At 46.0% G+C, this 18367-nt stretch overlaps 1 protein-coding gene across 1 annotated transcript in view; it reads right to left on the bottom strand.

The window, feature by feature from the left end:
- Positions 1 to 18367, bottom strand: part of LOC124007721 (ras-associated and pleckstrin homology domains-containing protein 1-like) — an 84580-nt gene that overhangs the window by 6466 nt on the left and 59747 nt on the right. The window contains 8 exon segments of the mRNA XM_046318446.1: positions 439 to 565; positions 843 to 941; positions 2363 to 2473; positions 7608 to 7751; positions 7857 to 7922; positions 8241 to 8362; positions 12396 to 12555; positions 17631 to 17708. Coding sequence (XP_046174402.1) covers positions 439 to 565; positions 843 to 941; positions 2363 to 2473; positions 7608 to 7751; positions 7857 to 7922; positions 8241 to 8362; positions 12396 to 12555; positions 17631 to 17708 — 907 coding nt within the window.

The raw sequence follows: 18367 nt of genomic DNA, 5'->3' as shown, positions 1-18367 counted from the left end.
GGCTAACAAGAGTCTCTGAAGCCACCGAACTGCAATATTATAGAACTCCCTCTTTTGCAGATTTGATTAATGGGAGTGGATGTGTAAAAAAGGGTGAATCCACATCTGTAGATAGACTAGAGCTTTACTGTGTACCCTCAAAGCCACAACAACTGATTCAAGATCAGAACTAGAATAAATGTACCTACTGCTAGACAGGGGTTGTGGTCAAATCCATCTGATAAATTGAATCGAAAAGTCGTCATTGAAAATAAATTAATTAATAGCATTTCAATCTCTACTGAATCAACATCACCTCAAATTGAGGTCAATTTGATTTGGTAACCAAGCTGATCCCGCATCACAGTCCCCCAGCCATTACCATTAAGCCTCAGTGGACCACCGTGGACTTGAGCAGCTGATCCCAGACCAGTTGTAAACCCTGGAAGGCTGACTCACCGGGCAGACTGGCTGAGCCGGAGCCGGAGCTGGAGCGGATGCTGGAGGTGGAGAGGGAGGACCAGTCGTGGGCCGCCTCTGTGCGCTTCATGGCCTCCTGGTAGTTCACATACAGCTGTTTCCCGTACTACACCACCGCCACCGTGGGAGAAAGAGAGGTCACGGTTGTTTATTAAAAGAGATGCGCAGTTGCTAATTGTTCACATTGAATGTTGTATTTTGGTTGCATGGTTCATATATAATTTAATATTGACCAATGTCTTATCTTGTAAAGGGAAACAAACTTTTTGTATTTTTTATTTTTAAGTCAGCTTTTAGTTTAGGAGACCCCTTTTGGCCTGAGAGAAAAAGTTCTATAGTCTCTAATAGTCATGTTTAAGAGTGACGTGGATGTTAAGGATTACCTTGGCGATGCGAATGCCGTTGAACCATTGGTGGAGGGTCCTGACGTCGTCACAGCACAGATACTTGATGTACTGGGACTTCTTCTGGATCTGGGGGTGCTGAACACACAGAGACATGCACATGACGTGTTTCCATGGCAACACATGTAGTTTCGCTTTGTTCCTAGGAGGAGGAAAGGCCAAGCAGGCTACACACAACCAGAAGTCCAGAAGTTTGATCCCCATGGGTTAAATTGCCATGATCAGTGGTTTCAAGTTTGTATCCGTACCTTTTTTTACGGGCTGATCATAGCGAAAAAGGAAATAATTCTGCATTTCCCGCTGTGTAAACACATTGCAAATGGGTTCAGGATAACGCCTCCGGATAAAGCTGGGTATCTGATATTCAGAGTTTAAACAGCCAAATTGATTACTCACTGGACTAATCGGGACTAATAAAGCCAATGCAACGGGCGTTTTATTTTTAACAAACATTGGGCCTTCCACACGTACGGGCATTCCTAAAATTCCGTTGCGGGCCACATGGTCGGCTGCACCCCAGTAAGCCTGGACCAACACCAATGTTTTTCTTAGATCCGTCCGGACCGGCCGTCTTATTTACAAACGGTAGGCCCACCACAGATGGACATTCCTAAAATTCAATTCCAGGCGACACTTTCGGGCGATACCTCAATAAGCACGGACCAACACGACGCCTTTTGGATTCGTTTTTTTGGCCCTGTCCAGGCGCCTTTTTGTGCAGTCTGGACCGGCCTGGATTTCCACCTACGCAGGTTTTTGGTTCGGTCCGGACCGAATCAAACCAATCAACAGTTGTTCATGTTCAGACTTTGTCTGGTCTAGACCAGCCTTGATTTGTCCTAAACATAGGCAGCTATAAATTCCGTCACTTCAACTTTCATTCAGAACGGATTTCAACGTCCCGGAAAATACATATATTTTCAACGTCCGGAAAATACATATTTTCGACGTTCATTCAGCACCTAAATTGAACCTAACTTCAACGTCTGGAAAACACTTATTTTAGACGTCTTCTCAAAGTAATTTCCTTACTAGTACTATGAGTCTTACTGAGGGCAGCACATTTTCTGTCTCGCCTTGGGCGGCAGAGCGGCCAGGACCGGCCCTGATCGTTCCGTTCCAGTAAAGACATCGATTCCAAAACCACCCTTGATAATTGCCTTTGTGCCTGTTAGTTTGACTACAGCTAAAGATAGGTGGGTCAACATTAATAATATAGGAGAGTGGCGCCTTAACACTTATTTTTGGTGTTTTTCAGGGTCTGTGCTTTTAGAAAGGAGTGGCCTCAAAGGATATCATTACCCAGACCCCCCCGGGACCACATCCACTCACACAACAGATCCATCTTAATGGGCTTGTCCAGGCTCACTGCAACATCTCTACTCTAGAAGTATGCCACCCCTTGTCTAAAAATGAGTTAGCCCATGTTCCTAATCAATTCTCCACAAGGAGCAGAAGTGGAGTGCACCATTAGGTGAACGGGGGGGGGGTTATCTTACCTTAAGGGCCAGGCAGTAGTCTGTGGGGGCCTTGTACTTGCTGCGGTAGTCTTGGCCGTAGTACACATTAACGTGGTCCAGCTGTAGAAAGCATACCAGGTCCCTGGAGGCCTATATGGAGGGAGAGACAGGATTCATATATGATTTATTATAACATATATTGCACGGGTAATCAAATACTCTTTGAGAAGGTCCGGCCACACAATTTCCTAGGTGACAGAAGGTCCGGATGGATATTGTTGTTTATCTGCATAGTAACAAACGTCAACCTTACAACCCCAAACGGTCACCACTCTTTTGCAGTTTTAAAGGTCATTTTCTGAAATTCTACACATTTTGCCATTGTGCAGAGATAACATTTCTTAGTTTCAAAGCTAATTTCTTGCAATTCAACACATTTAGCCATGTCTTGTGTGTTGATATGATACCGGAGTGTCTGAACAAAATCAAAAATGGGGGCCCCCTTGGGGTTGAGGCCCCTGGGCATGTAATCTGGCCATGAAAACTACAAGATTTAAATAGATGGTTAGCCTAACTTACCTACCTAGCGAACATGGGACAGTTGAATAACTGGACATTTCTTGACAGGTTAAACAGCTCTGTAGGTCTGTCAGTGAATGACAGGAGGAAAACTGCCCATGCACTACCAAATATCTAAATACTCCTTGTGCCTTCTACTATTGCAACTCAACAGCAGTGAGATAAAAGCCCGGCCAATTTTTGCAAAACTTTAAATAAATTGTCTGAGGCTTTAGACTAGAGAAGTCTACAGGGAGAGAGAGGAGAGTGAGTAGAGACATATTGACATATAATTGATCATACAGACTGGCCGAGGCCCATGCCTAGAGGCCAAACAGGTTTGATAAGGTATTCATTCAAGTAGAGGTTGAAATACTCACTGTTTGGCCAACAACGTGACAAATCTTATCAGATTACTGGTTCACTCATTGCAGAATTAACATCACAGGGTAAAATTGTATATACATTTTTTAAAAAGGAAACAACCGATGGGATAATCAGAGAAGACAAGAAAATGGAAACGGCGTGGGAGTGGGGCAAAAATTAAGGTTCTATGGGAAAACATTTTGAAAAAAACAAGTCCAAGGTTTACTTCCGTTTCATGCCTAAAAGCTAAAGTATACACACACTCAACATGGGGCTAAATCAGTTCTACCAAATCTCTATCAACATGTTAAATGTGCAACCAGAGGGAAACAAATTCTTGATCACCTGTACTCCACACACAAAGACACGTACAAAGCTCTCACTCGCCCTCCATTTGGTAAATCCCACCACAACTCTATCCTCCTGATTCCTGCTTACAAGCAAAAATTAAAGCAGGAAGCACCAGTGACTTGGTCCATTAAAAAAATGGTCTGATGAAGCAGATGCTAAACTACATGACTGTTTTGCCATCACAGACTGGAACATGTTCCGGGATTCTTCCGATGACATTGAGGAGTACACCACATCAGTCACTGGCTTTATCAAGAAGTGCATGGAGGACGTCGTCCGCACAGTGACTGTACATACACACCCCAACCAGAAGCCATGGATTACAGGCAACATTCGCACTGAGCTAAAGGGTTGAGCTGCCACTTTCAAGGTGCGGGACTCTAACCCGGAAGCTTACAAGAAATCCCGCTATGCCCTGCGACGAACCATCAAACAGGCAAAGCGTCAATCAATACAGGGCTAAGATTGAATCATACTACATCGGCTCCGACGCTCGTCGGATATGGCAGGGCTTGCAAACTATTACAGACTACAAAGGGAAGCACAGCCGCGAGCTGCCCAGTGACACGAGCCTACCAGACGAGCTAAATCACTTCTATGCTCGCTTCGAGGCAAGCAACACTGAGGCATGCATGAGAGCATCAGCTGTTCCGGACGACCATGTGATCACGCTCTCCGTAGCCGATGTGAGTAAGACCTTTAAACAGGTCAACATACACAAGGCTGCGGGGCCAGACGGATTACCAGGACGTGTGCTCCGGGCATATCCTGACCAACTGGCAGGTGTCTTCACTGACATTTTCAACATGTCCCTGATTGAGTCTGTAATACCAACATGCTTCAATCAGACCACCCTAGTCCCTGTGCCCAAGAACACAAAGGCAACCTGCCTAAATGACTACAGACCTGTAGCACTCACATCTGTAGCTATGAAGTGCTTTGAAAAGGCTGGTAATGGCTCACATGAACACCATTATCCCAGAAACCCTAGACACACTCCAATTTGCATACCGCCCAAACAGATCCACAGATGATGCAATCTCTATTGCACTCCACACGGCCCTTTCCCACCTGGACAAAAGGAACACCTATGTGAGAATGCTATTCATCGACTACAGCTCAGCGTTCAACACCATAGTACCCTCAAATCTCATCACTAAGCTAAGGAACTAAACACCCCCCTCTGCAACTGGGTCCTGGACTTCCTGACGGGCTGCCCCCAGGTGGTGAGGGTAGGTAGCAACACATCTGCCACGCTGATCCTCAACACTGGAGCTCCCAAGGGGTGCATGCTCAGTCCCCTCCTGTACTCCCCGTTCACCCACGACTGCATGGCCAGGCACGACTCCAACACCATCATTAAGTTTGCTGACGACACAACAGTAGGCCTGAACACCGACAACGACAAGACAGCCTATAGGGAGGAGGCCAGAGACCTGGCCGGGTGGTGCCAGAATAACAACCTATCCCTCAACATAACCAAAACTAAGGAGATGATTGTGGACTACAGGAAAAGGAGCACCGAGCACGACCCCATTCTCGTCGACGGGGCTGAAAATGGAGCAGGTTGAGAGCTTAAAATCCCTTGGTGTCCACATCAACAACAAACTAGGATGGTCCAAACACACCAAGACTGTCGTGAAGAGGGCACGACAAAGCCTATTCCTCCTCAGGAAACTAAAAAAATTTGGCATGGGTCCTGAGATCCTCAAAAGGTTCTACAGCTGCAACATCGAGAGCATCCTGACCGGTTGCATCACTGCCTGGTACGGCAATTGCTCAGCCTCCGACCACAAGGCACTTCAGAGGGTAGTGCGTAAGGCCCAGTACATCACTGGGGCAAAGCTGCCTGCCATCCAGGACCTCTACACCAGGCGGTGTCAAAGGAAGGCCCTAAAAATTGTCAAAGACCCCAGCCATAGACGGTTCTCTCTACTACCGCATGGCAAGCGGTACCGGAGTGCCAAGTCTAGAATAAAAAAGCTTCTCAACAGTTTTTACCCCCAAGCCATAAGACTCCTGAACAGGTAACCAAATGGTTACCCGGACTATCTGCATTGTGTCCCACCACCCGCCAACCCCTCTTTTACGCTACTGCTACTCATCATATGTGCATAGTCACTTTACCCACATGTACATACATACAATAAGCCTGACTAACCGGTGTCTGTATTAGAGGTCGACTGATTAATCGGAATGGCCGATAAATTTGTGCTCATTTCAAGTTTTCATAACAATCGGAAATCAGTATTTTTGGGCGCCGATTTGCCAATTATTATTTATTATTTTAGACCTTTATTTAATCTTTATTTAACTAGGCAAGTCAGTTAAAAACACATTCTTATTTTCAATGACGGCCTAGGAACGGTGGGTTAACTGCCTTGTTCGGGGGCAGAACGACAGATTTTCACATTATCAGCTCGGGGGATCCAATCTTGCAACCTTACAGTTAGCTAGTCCAACGCAATAATGACCTGCCTCTCTCTCGTTGCACTCCACAAGGAGACTGCCTGTTACGCAAATGCAGTAAGCCAAGGTAAGTTGCTAGCTAGCATTAAACTTACTTAGAAAAAACAATCAATCATAATCACTAGTTAACTACACATGGTTGATGATATTACTAGATATTATCTAGCGTGTCCTGTGTTGCATATAATCTGAATGAGCATACAAGCATACAAGTATCTAAGTATCTGACTGAGCGGTGGTAGGCAGAAGCAGGCGAGTAAACATTCATACAAACAGCACTTTCGTGCGTTTTGCCAGCAGCTCTTCGCTGTGCGTCAAGCATTGCGCTGTTTATGACTTCAAACCTATCAACTCCCGAGATGAGGCTGGTGTAACCGAAGTGAAATGGCTGGCTAGTTAGTGCGCGCTAATAGCGTTTCAAACTTCACTCGCTCTGAGCCTTGGGGTGGTTGTTTCCCTTGCTCTGCATGGGTAATGCTGCTTCGATGTTGTGGCTGTTGTTGCTGGTTCGAGCCCAGGGAGGAGCGAGGAGAGGGACGGAAGCTATACTGTTACACAGGCAATACTAAAGTGCCTATAAGAACATCCAATAGTCAAAGGTTAATGAAATACAAATGGTATAGAGGGAAATATTCTTATAATAACTACAACATAAAACTTCTTACCTGGGAATATTGAAGACTCATGTTAGAAGGAACCACCAGCTTTCATATGTTCTCATGTTCTGAGTAAGGAACTGAAACGTTAGCTTTCTTACAGAGCACATATTGCACTTTTACTTTCTTCTCCAACACTTTGTTTTTGCATTATTTAAACCAAATTGAACATGTTTCATTATCTACTTGAGGCTAAATTGATTTTATTGATGTATTATATTAAGTTAAAGTAAGTGTTAATTCAGTATTGTTGTAATTGTCATTATTACAAAAAAAAATATATATATTATAAATCGGCCAATTAATCGGTATCGGCTTTTTTGGTCCTCCAATAATCGGTATCGGCATTGAAAAATCATAATCGGTCAACCTCTAGTCTGTATATAGCCTTGCTACTCCTTTTTCAAAATGTCTTTTTACTGTTGTTTTATTTCTTTACTCACACACACACTTTTTATCCGCACTATTGGTTAGAGCCTGTAAGTAAGCATTTCACTGTAAACACCTGTTGTATTCGGCGCACGTGACAAACAAAAACTTTGATTTGATGTTGAGAAATATTGGTCTCCAGGAGTAACCAATGACCCATGATGCAATAGAGAAGAGGCACATGCTCGGTCGATCCCTGTGGAGTCCTGTGTCATCATATCCAGAAACAGGAAATACCAGAGAGATTGGGTGGATCTGTTTCTCATGAACATGTGAACCCAATACACACACACACACACACACACACACACACACACACACACACACACACACACACACACACACACACACACACACACACACACACACACACACACACAATCAATCAATCAAATGTATTTTATAAAGCCCTTTTTACATCAGCAGTCGATTGGCGTATTCAGTGGGTGGCTAACCTTAGCTTTGCCTTTCGGCACGTAGTAGATTCCTGATGCACGCAGCAGGAAGTATCGCTTCTTCCACGACTTCTTCCCATCATCCTTCAGCCAGAGGATTCCCTCTATTTCTGGTACTGACACTGAGCTGCCACAGAAACACTCCTGCACAAACACATCGTTGTTATTAGTGTAATCTAAAGAGCGCGAGAGAGATGTGTGTGGAGGAGAGACCGTGTGTCTGCGCGCATGTATGTGTGTCTGTCTCACCTCTAGTAGGGCCTCTTTATTCCTATCGGCCATTTCAGAAGTCTCCTTCCTCCCCAACAAGTAGTTCTGTAAGTAAGTGGGGAAAATAGAGAGAAGAAGAAAGAGAAACAGAGGAAAGCAAAGGAGAAATAGACACCAGTTGAAAACAGGAGATCACACACTCCTCCAGACGAGCTGGCTCGCCTAGCCTTCTCGCCTAGCCTTCTCACCTAGCCTTCTCATGTCCGATGCATTATTCAGTCACAACCTACTTCTTAAACACACGCACTCTCAAGGGCCCTTAGCATGCATAAGAAATGTGTGTGTGTGTACTCTACACTAAAGCTGTGTGAGTAGTGTACACACAACACATTGGAAGGGGTTTTTCTAGTTCCAAGGTCTTACCTGGGGGTTCTTGAAGAGGGCATATTTCTCGATGCGCTCGATGAACATCAGTTTGTTATGGCTGTCTCTGGTCCAATTCAGTAGGTTCTCCACCAAGTTCTCATGGTCCTCAAAGATCCGCTCTGAGGACAGAGAGAGAGAGGGAGTGTGTGTGAAACATGGTTCAATCCCTGGTAAAAGGTAGTGCACTATAGAAGGAAAAGGGTGCCATGTGTGACACACCCTAAATAACCATGTAGCCTGCACCTACCACGAGTGCTTCCTCTAGCAGCCTAAATAACCATGATGCCTGCCCCTACCACGAGTGCTTCCTCTAGCAGCCTAAATAACCATGATGCCTGCCCCTACCACGAGTGCTTCCTCTAGCAGCCTAAATAACCATGATGCCTGCCCCTACCACGAGTGCCTCCTCTAGCAGCCTAAATAACCATGTAGCCTGCACCTACCACGAGTGCTTCCTCTAGCAGCCTAAATAACCATGATGCCTGCCCCTACCACGAGTGCCTCCTCTAGCAGCCTAAATAACCATGATGCCTGCCCCTACCACGAGTGCCTCCTCTAGCAGCCTAAATAACCATGATGCCTGCCCCTACCACGAGTGCCTCCTCTAGCAGCCTAAATAACCATGATGCCTGCCCCTACCACGAGTGCCTCCTCTAGCAGCCTAAATAACCATGTAGCCTGCACCTACCACGAGTGCTTCCTCTAGCAGCCTAAATAACCATGATGCCTGCCCCTACCACGAGTGCTTCCTCTAGCAGCCTAAATAACCATGTAGCCTGCACCTACCACGAGTGCCTCCTCTAGCAGCCTAAATAACCATGATGCCTGCACCGACCACGAGTGCTTCCTCTAGCAGCCTAAATAACCATGTAGCCTGCACCTACCACGAGTGCTTCCTCTAGCAGCCTAAATAACCATGATGCCTGCCCCTACCACGAGTGCTTCCTCTAGCAGCCTAAATAACCATGTAGCCTGCCCCTACCACGAGTGCTTCCTCTAGCAGCCTAAATAACCATGATGCCTGCCCCTACCACGAGTGCTTCCTCTAGCAGCCTAAATAACCATGATGCCTGCCCCTACCACGAGTGCTTCCTCTAGCAGCCTAAATAACCATGATGCCTGCACCTACCACGAGTGCTTCCTCTAGCAGCCTAAATAACCATGATGCCTGCACCTACCACGAGTGCTTCCTCTAGCAGCCTAAATAACCATGATGCCTGCACCTACCACGAGTGCTTCCTCTAGCAGCCTAAATAACCATGATGCCTGCACCTACCACGAGTGCTTCCTCTAGCAGCCTAAATAACCATGATGCCTGCACCTAAATAACCATGATGCCTGCACCTACCACGAGTGCTTCCTCTAGCAGCCTAAATAACCATGTAGCCTGCACCTACCACGAGTGCTTCCTCTAGCAGCCTAAATAACGATGATGCCTGCACCTACCACGAGTGCTTCCTCTAGCAGCCTAAATAACCATGATGCCTGCCCCTACCACGAGTGCTTCCTCTAGCAGCCTAAATAACCATGTAGCCTGCACCGACCACGAGTGCCTCCTCTAGCAGCCTAAATAACCACGATGCCTGCCCCTACCACGAGTGCCTCCTCTAGCAGCCTAAATAACCATGATGCCTGCACCTACCACGAGTGCTTCCTCTAGCAGCCTAAATAACCATGATGCCTGCCCCTACCACGAGTGCTTCCTCTAGCAGCCTAAATAACCATGATGCCTGCACCGACCACGAGTGCTTCCTCTAGCAGCCTAAATAACCACGCTGCCTGCACCGACCATGAGTGCTTCCTCTAGCAGCCTAAATAACCACGCTGCCTGCACCAATCGCGAGTGCTTCCTCTAGCAGCCTAAATAACCACGCTGCCTGCACCGACCACGAGTGCTTCCTCTAGCAGCCTAAATAACCATGTAGCCTGCACCTACCACGAGTGCTTCCTCTAGCAGCCTAAATAACCATGATGCCTGCCCCTACCATGAGTGCTTCCTCTAGCAGCCTAAATAACCATGATGCCTGCACCTACCATGAGTGCTTCCTCTAGCAGCCTAAATAACCACGCTGCCTGCACCTACCACGAGTGCTTCCTCTAGCAGCCTAAATAACCATATAGCCTGTACCTACCACGAGTGCTTCCTCTAGCAGCCTAAATAACCATGATGCCTGCACCTACCACAAGTGCTTCCTCTAGCAGCCTAAATAACCATGATGCCTGCACCTACCACGAGTGCTTCCTCTAGCAGCCTAAATAACCATGTAGCCTGTACCTACCACGAGTGCTTCCTCTAGCAGCCTAAATAACCACGCTGCCTGACCTACCACGAGTGCTTCCTCTAGCAGCCTAAATAACCATGTAGCCTGTACCTACCACGAGTGCTTCCTCTAGCAGCCTAAATAACCATGTAGCCTGCACCTACCACGAGTGCTTCCTCTAGCAGCCTAAATAACCATGATGCCTGCACCTACCACGAGTGCTTCCTCTAGCAGCCTAAATAACCATGATGCCTGCCCCTACCACGAGTGCTTCCTCTAGCAGCCTAAATAACCATGTAGCCTGCACCGACCACGAGTGCCTCCTCTAGCAGCCTAAATAACCACGATGCCTGCCCCTACCACGAGTGCCTCCTCTAGCAGCCTAAATAACCATGATGCCTGCACCTACCACGAGTGCTTCCTCTAGCAGCCTAAATAACCATGATGCCTGCCCCTACCACGAGTGCTTCCTCTAGCAGCCTAAATAACCATGATGCCTGCACCGACCACGAGTGCTTCCTCTAGCAGCCTAAATAACCACGATGCCTGCACCGACCATGAGTGCTTCCTCTAGCAGCCTAAATAACCACGCTGCCTGCACCAATCGCGAGTGCTTCCTCTAGCAGCCTAAATAACCACGCTGCCTGCACCGACCACGAGTGCTTCCTCTAGCAGCCTAAATAACCATGTAGCCTGCACCTACCACGAGTGCTTCCTCTAGCAGCCTAAATAACCATGATGCCTGCACCTACCATGAGTGCTTCCTCTAGCAGCCTAAATAACCATGATGCCTGCACCTACCATGAGTGCTTCCTCTAGCAGCCTAAATAACCACGCTGCCTGCACCTACCACGAGTGCTTCCTCTAGCAGCCTAAATAACCATATAGCCTGTACCTACCACGAGTGCTTCCTCTAGCAGCCTAAATAACCATGATGCCTGCACCTACCACAAGTGCTTCCTCTAGCAGCCTAAATAACCACGCTGCCTGCACCTACCACGAGTGCTTCCTCTAGCAGCCTAAATAACCATGTAGCCTGTACCTACCACGAGTGCTTCCTCTAGCAGCCTAAATAACCACGCTGCCTGACCTACCACGAGTGCTTCCTCTAGCAGCCTAAATAACCATGTAGCCTGTACCTACCACGAGTGCTTCCTCTAGCAGCCTAAATAACCACGCTGCCTGCACCTACCACGAGTGCTTCCTCTAGTATAACCCTAGTATAACCCTGTATCTCCTCAATATCTCCCTCTCCCCCAGTATAACCCTGTATCTCCTCAATATCTCCCTCTCCCCCAGTATAACCCTGTATCTCCTCAATATCTCCCTCTCCCCCATTATAACCCTATATCTCCTCAATATCTCCCTCTCCCCCAGTATAACCCTATATCTCCTCAATATCTCCCTCTCCCCCAGTATCATCCTCAATATCTCCCTCTCCCCCATTATAACCCTATATCTCCTCATTATCTCCCTCTCCCCCAGTATAACCCTATATCTCCTCAATATCTCCCTCTCCCCCAGTATCATCCTCAATATCTCCCTCTCCCCCAGTATAACCCTGTATCTCCTCAATATCTCCCTCAACCCCAGTATATTCCCAGTATCATCATCAATATCTCCCTCTCCCCCAGTATAACCCTGTATCTCCTCAATATCTCCCTCAACCCCAGTATCATCCTCAATATCTCCCTCAACCCCAGTATATTCCCAGTATCATCCTCAATATCTCCCTCTCCCACAGTACAACCCTGTATCTCCCTCAATATCTCCCTCAACCCCAGTATATTCCCAGTATCATCCTCAATATCTCCCCCAGTATAACCCTGTATCTCCTCAATATCTCACTCCTCCCAGTATATTCCCAGCTTCGTTGCCAGTATACACATACCCATTTGCAGCTCGTTGATGGTCTCCACCAGTGACCAGTCGGGGCTGTAGCCACAGTGGGACTTGTCCAGCAGGCTGTCCAGCACCTGTCTAACAGTCTGTCTCTCATCCACCATCATGGTCTTGGAGCTCTCGTCCGACATGTGCACCCGGATCACCAGCTGGAGTATGACGACGAAGAGGGATGAGGAGGAAGAAGAGGTGCAGAACGGTCAGGCACTTCGTATAGAACAGTTCTCTCACTAGCCTGAGTGCCAGTCTGCTTGTGCCATCATGCCAAATGTTTGTCATAACGAATGTTTGGCTTTGAGAATGACAGCAATGAAGTTAGCAAGGGCTTAAACTCGTCTACCAGCTGGCTCCCTCTCGGTTGAACTGTCAGGTTTTTACAGCGCCTCAAAACGGGACTTGACTGGAAGTCTATGGCAGGAGCGGACTAAACAACCACTGGTTTTAATTGGCTGATCTATTTGTCCATCACCATCTAGCATAACCCTTAAAACCTCCCCCCTACATTGTGGACTTCAGAGCGCACGGAGCAGAAGTGATTTAAACAAGGACGTGAGTTTGGAAAATCATATCTTACAAATAGTTCACACAAAAACGTTATATGCACCGACTCAGAATCAAATTGGGCTTCCCCCAAAACAATATGGTCAATGTGATAGGTTTATTTTAATTGGCGATTTGCCATTTATCAAAGTCCCATCTAATACAGCCATAACAGGCTCGCCCCCTCTCCTGCCTAGACTTTAAATCACACCCCTTTCAAGTCCTATCTAATACAGCCGTAGCAGGCTACCTCGACTTTAGATCACACCCCTTTCAAGTCCCATCTAATACAGCCGTAGCAGGCTACCTCGACTTTAACCTCTTACAGCTACCCCCTACTTTTTTCAATTTCCGCCCGAAGACATACCCAAATCTAACTGCCTGTAGCTCAGGCCCAGGACCAAGGATATGGATATTCTTGGTTTCATTTGAAAGAAAACTCTGAAGTTTGTGTAAATGTGAATTTAATGTAGGAGAATATAACACAATAAATCTGGTTTAGATAATACAATGAAAAAAAACACATTTTTTCATTTTTATTGTTGTATCATCATCTTTAAAATGAACAAGGCAAAACAAACATTCAAGGGCAACAGTACTTGTGCAACGTTTCAGAATGATAACTTCCAAAATGAGTGTGCTACATTTATCATGAAGTCACCCAGGTTTCCCACACAAGTAGCCCAAATGTACCCAAGTGGCCAAATTGGTGAAGTTATACATTTTGAATGGAATAACTATATACAAAATACCAAAATGGTATTCTAACACTCTATTCTATCCCCAACAAAATGGAGAAAAAACATGAAGAAAATATATATACAGATTTACAAAATAACACTTTCAATATTTGGAAGACCCTCAGTCCTCTACACAATATTGTGCTGCTGATGCCAGGTGCCATAGCAGTCTCTTTCTGCTGTAAAGCAGAGGGTCACCAAGCATGTGCTGCAGGTGATGGGGGACTTCATTTAGCAAAGAACACAGCGACGCCTCCGTGCTGTGCTCTTTTGGCCCTGAGACGCATCCATGCCTGCAGAAATACATTTGGGCAGATGAACACCACTTGTGGCAGGAGCTGGATGATGAACCAGCTTCAGGGGGGGATGGACACCTTGGCACTGGGGGCTCCCATTTGGAGTCAGTGTCACTGTGAAAGAAAATGTTCAGTTAGAATAGTTTCACATATGAGCCCTGTATCAACAGGTATAATAAAACATATATATATAGAGTACAGGGAACATAAGGTTGTATATATTATTATAGACCTGCTAGATCTACTGTCTTTATTATATTACAACAGACCAGCTGTATCTACTGTCTCCATTTAACTTTGGCCATTGTTATGGGCCTGCCCTCCCCTCAACAGCCTCAAATAGGCTATTTCATGTGGGGCCATGCTCCCTCTAATTCACAATATGTATATATACACACAGAAACATAGGCTATGGGTCATAAACATACATACAAACATACCCCCACCCACAATGTATCGCCAACGTGTACTTCACACATTTCATTACATTTTTATATATTGCTACTAAAATCTTTACAAATCACAAATAATATTTTATATTATTAATTTCAAACAACGGCATTAGCATGAGAATTACTTACCAGTCCAAAACAATGTCCTCTCCATTCAAAAAATATTCCTCCATTTGGGAATCGCTAAATGAATCGTCCTCCAACAATCTCTGTCTCACTTTCCAGATCAATTTCTTTTAAAATTGTGTGTACATCTGTATATCTAGACTTAGATTTAGCTTTCTCTGACTTAGTCGCCATAATGATTGATATATAAACAGCTGAAGATGCACTTTACCAAAACAATGCTGTGCGCAACATGCGTGGCTCCTTCCGGTATGAATCTTCAATGGCGAATGACCCTCTTTACGCCGGAGTTTACTACATGGGTTGGTCTTCCAACACAAACATTACATATTGCCGTTTACCTCAGCTCATTGGCTATCTACCCAGCTAGATTTCAAGACGATCAGTGGTCATTGGGTTAAAATACAGTCAATCAACGAAACAGAGGTCGTATCATTGGTGCACAATGATGTCATTTCTTGTCTTCTAATCAGTTTCTTTCAGTCAATACGTCCCGCGAAATGACCCACCAGGTTTGGTTGTGTTACAAACACAAACAAACAGGCTCGCCTCGACTTTAAATCACACCCCTTTCAAGTCCCATCTAATACAGCCGTAACAGGCTCGCTCCCTCTGGTTGTGTTACAAACAAACCAGTTGATTGCAATGAAACCAAACATGACTGGAAAAGTCACGTTTAGTGTGTGTATTTTCATCGAATGTATTGTCGAAAATGGAATGAGATGGATTTTATCAAACAAAAGACCATTCATTGTGTAACAATGAGCATTGGGATTGCAAACAGAGGAAGATCGTCAAATGGTAAACTATTTATTTTATTGCAATTTGTGATGTTGTTACGCCTGTTCTGGCTGAAATAGTTTTTTTTAATGGGGGCTTTGTTCTCAGATAATCGCATCGTATTCTTTCGCAGTAAATCCTTTTTTAAATCTGACAACGCAGTTGGATTAGCAAGATTCTAGGCTTTTGAAACATGTGAGACACTTGTATTTTCATGAATGTTTAATATGACTATTTATGTAGCGATCACCGTATGTTGTCGAATTTAATCCCGCTAACGGGTTCGGTGCGCAGAGAGGTTAAATCACACCCCTTTCAAGTCCCATCTAATACAGCCGTAGCAGGCTCGCTCCCTCTCCTGCCTCGACTTTAAATCGCATCCCTTTCAAGTCCCACTTTGTGGCACAGTGTTACCAGGCTCTATGCACCAGATACTGGAGCCTGGGGACGAGGTTAGCAAGAGCATAAACAGATCTGGGACCAGGCTACTTCATAACATAATTGTTGATATGAAACCAATTTCAGAGGGATGTTTCAGTGCCCCAAGGACAACTATTGAGGATGTGATTGAAACGGTCTTCAGTTGAACTTAGTCCTGTCTCCATGCTGCCATCTAGAAAACATGTCTAACGTACACAACAATGTTCAACAATGTTCAACAAATTCAGGCCCCTGTTCTGCTGCAGTCCTGGTCTCCAGCGCTGGTTTGAAAGCACCCCAGAGAGACTTAATACCACTGCGACAAAATCCCCCTTGTGTCACAACCGGGCTCCCCTAGCCCCAGCAGTGTGAGTGTAGGCGGTTGGAGTGGTGGGCCAGTAACCAAAAGGTTGCTGGTTCAAATACCAGAGCCGACAATGTGCCTTTGAGCAAGGCAATTAATCCTAATTTGCTCCAGGGCCGCCCTAATTCTATGGCTGACGCTGTAAAACAACACATTTGGCTGCACCCTATCCAGTGTACGGGACAACAAAACATTTGTTGTTGTGTGTGTACGTGCTTGTGAGCGTGTGTGACATGGTAGGGAGAAAAACACAGCCAGCATCCATGGAAGTGCTCAGTAATCCTCTCCCACAGGGACTGGAACATCAAATCACTAAGTTAGCAGAGCCAATCAAATAGATCTCTAAACCAAACTGTAGCCAGAAAGCGGCTGTGTCCGAGACATGGGCATCCATTGAGTTTGACCTACATCAACAGTCGTGGGTGTAGTCCCAAACGGCACCCTATTCCCTATACAGTGTGTACCACTTTTGGTCAAACGTAGTGCACTATATAGTCAATAGGGTTCGATTAGGGCCGCTTGAATAGACCCCCCCCCAAATCCTCCCATTCTAAAATCATACGAGTCCAAATCCTGCCCTCCTAAAAAACAATCCTAGCCTCTAGCAAAGTGGAGGTGGAATCGGTTTCAATGCAACGGTCAATCTTTGCTGCATTTTATATTGCAACACGGTAAGAGCAAATTCAACAACACACACACAGTTCAAAAACAACATTCACAAAATGTCATATTTTTCTGTGTCCTACACATTTAACGTACAGTGAGAGAGAGCGAGAGGACGATAAAAGGGGAGAAAAGGATGAAAGAGCGGCCATCTTCGATTCAGCGTGTTTCTACAGTGACGTTACACGCCAACATTTTTGAAGAGGGCACAATCTTTGCATGCTAATATCTTGTGTATTTGTCTCCTGAAATGGATCAATTTAATCTAGAAGCTGGCTTACATCAGTCAGTATGGACCGAAATGGTGGGTCTACTCTCTCCATAATGTACTGGGAGAATAAGAGCACATCACTGTGTTCAATGGAGCCATTTCATTCAGAGCAGTTGCACTTCATTCAAGCTCACCCACACTGGTGAAATGGCCCGATGGTCTGAAACCGGTGCCTGGTGTGGCTCACAGAACCAATTCACTGACTGGAACAGAGTGCAAAAGGACTCCAGTTGTTCACGAAAAACAAGACTTGTTTATATCAACCCAAAAGGACAAGGAGTCTTACAGATGCCAGTGCAAAATGTCTGATTGTCTCTCGCTCTCCCTCTCAGACACGGGCATGAATGCACACCACACACAAACAAACAGGCACAGGCACTCAAACACCGCAATGACCTATTTTTCTTAGCATCTCTCTGAATGAAGTTAGTTCACACAGTGAATCTGAAGCAGATATGGAGAGGATCTTCTGGAACTATGTATCACAGTGGGAACGGACAGGACGTACTGTCGTACTGACGTACTGAACAACACGGTATCCGGTTGCACTTGGGTTTAGGTCAGAACCTTACCTTTTTGACTTGCGCCTCCTTGATCTTCTCCAGGGCCACTCGGATCTTCTCGGCCTTCACTTTGGCCCCCTGCTCCTCCTGGACACAGAGCAACAGTTAACACACACACACACACACGCACGCACACAAACAAACCAACAGGAGCCTTCAATACTGAGCCAACCTCCTCCTCTATCACCTTCTCCTACTCTTTCCGTACCTCTCTCCTCGTCGCAGGGCAGACAGTTGATGCCCTCTGAACTCCCTTTGCCAGAGTGAGACCAATACCGCTCACACCTCACCAGTCAGTACCACTCAATCATTGACAAAGACGCTTAAGCGTATACATACTGTGCATTCCATCAATAGCTCTAATCGTTTACCTGGCCCCTCCAGCAAGACGACATCACCTCCATCTCTGGTATAGCCACCACAACACAGAACGCGCGTGTCCTCCCACACACAGATCAGCCCAACACGTCCGACTCCAACCCAACAGTAGATAGCCCTAAATCACCAGTGCTCCAATGCTCCATTGGTTAAAAAAATGGGGGAAAAAACCCTCTCAAAGATGGCCGCTCTTTCATCCTTCTCTCCCCATTAAATCGCCCTCTCGCTCTTTCTCTCGACTAGAGCAGAAGCCGAGATGCGGGAAATCCCCTTGGTCTCGCCACACGGCGGATGGGACACAATAGTGGAGGATCCCCCAAATGGCAAGAATCTGCGGAAGATATGAAGCCGGTCCCAAAAGTGTCAGT

Source organism: Oncorhynchus gorbuscha, linkage group LG21 (assembly GCF_021184085.1).
Source record: "Oncorhynchus gorbuscha isolate QuinsamMale2020 ecotype Even-year linkage group LG21, OgorEven_v1.0, whole genome shotgun sequence".
Lineage (NCBI taxonomy): Eukaryota > Metazoa > Chordata > Actinopteri > Salmoniformes > Salmonidae > Oncorhynchus > Oncorhynchus gorbuscha.
Note: the sequence above shows the minus strand (reverse complement) of the source record. Positions and strands in the feature narration are given on the sequence as shown.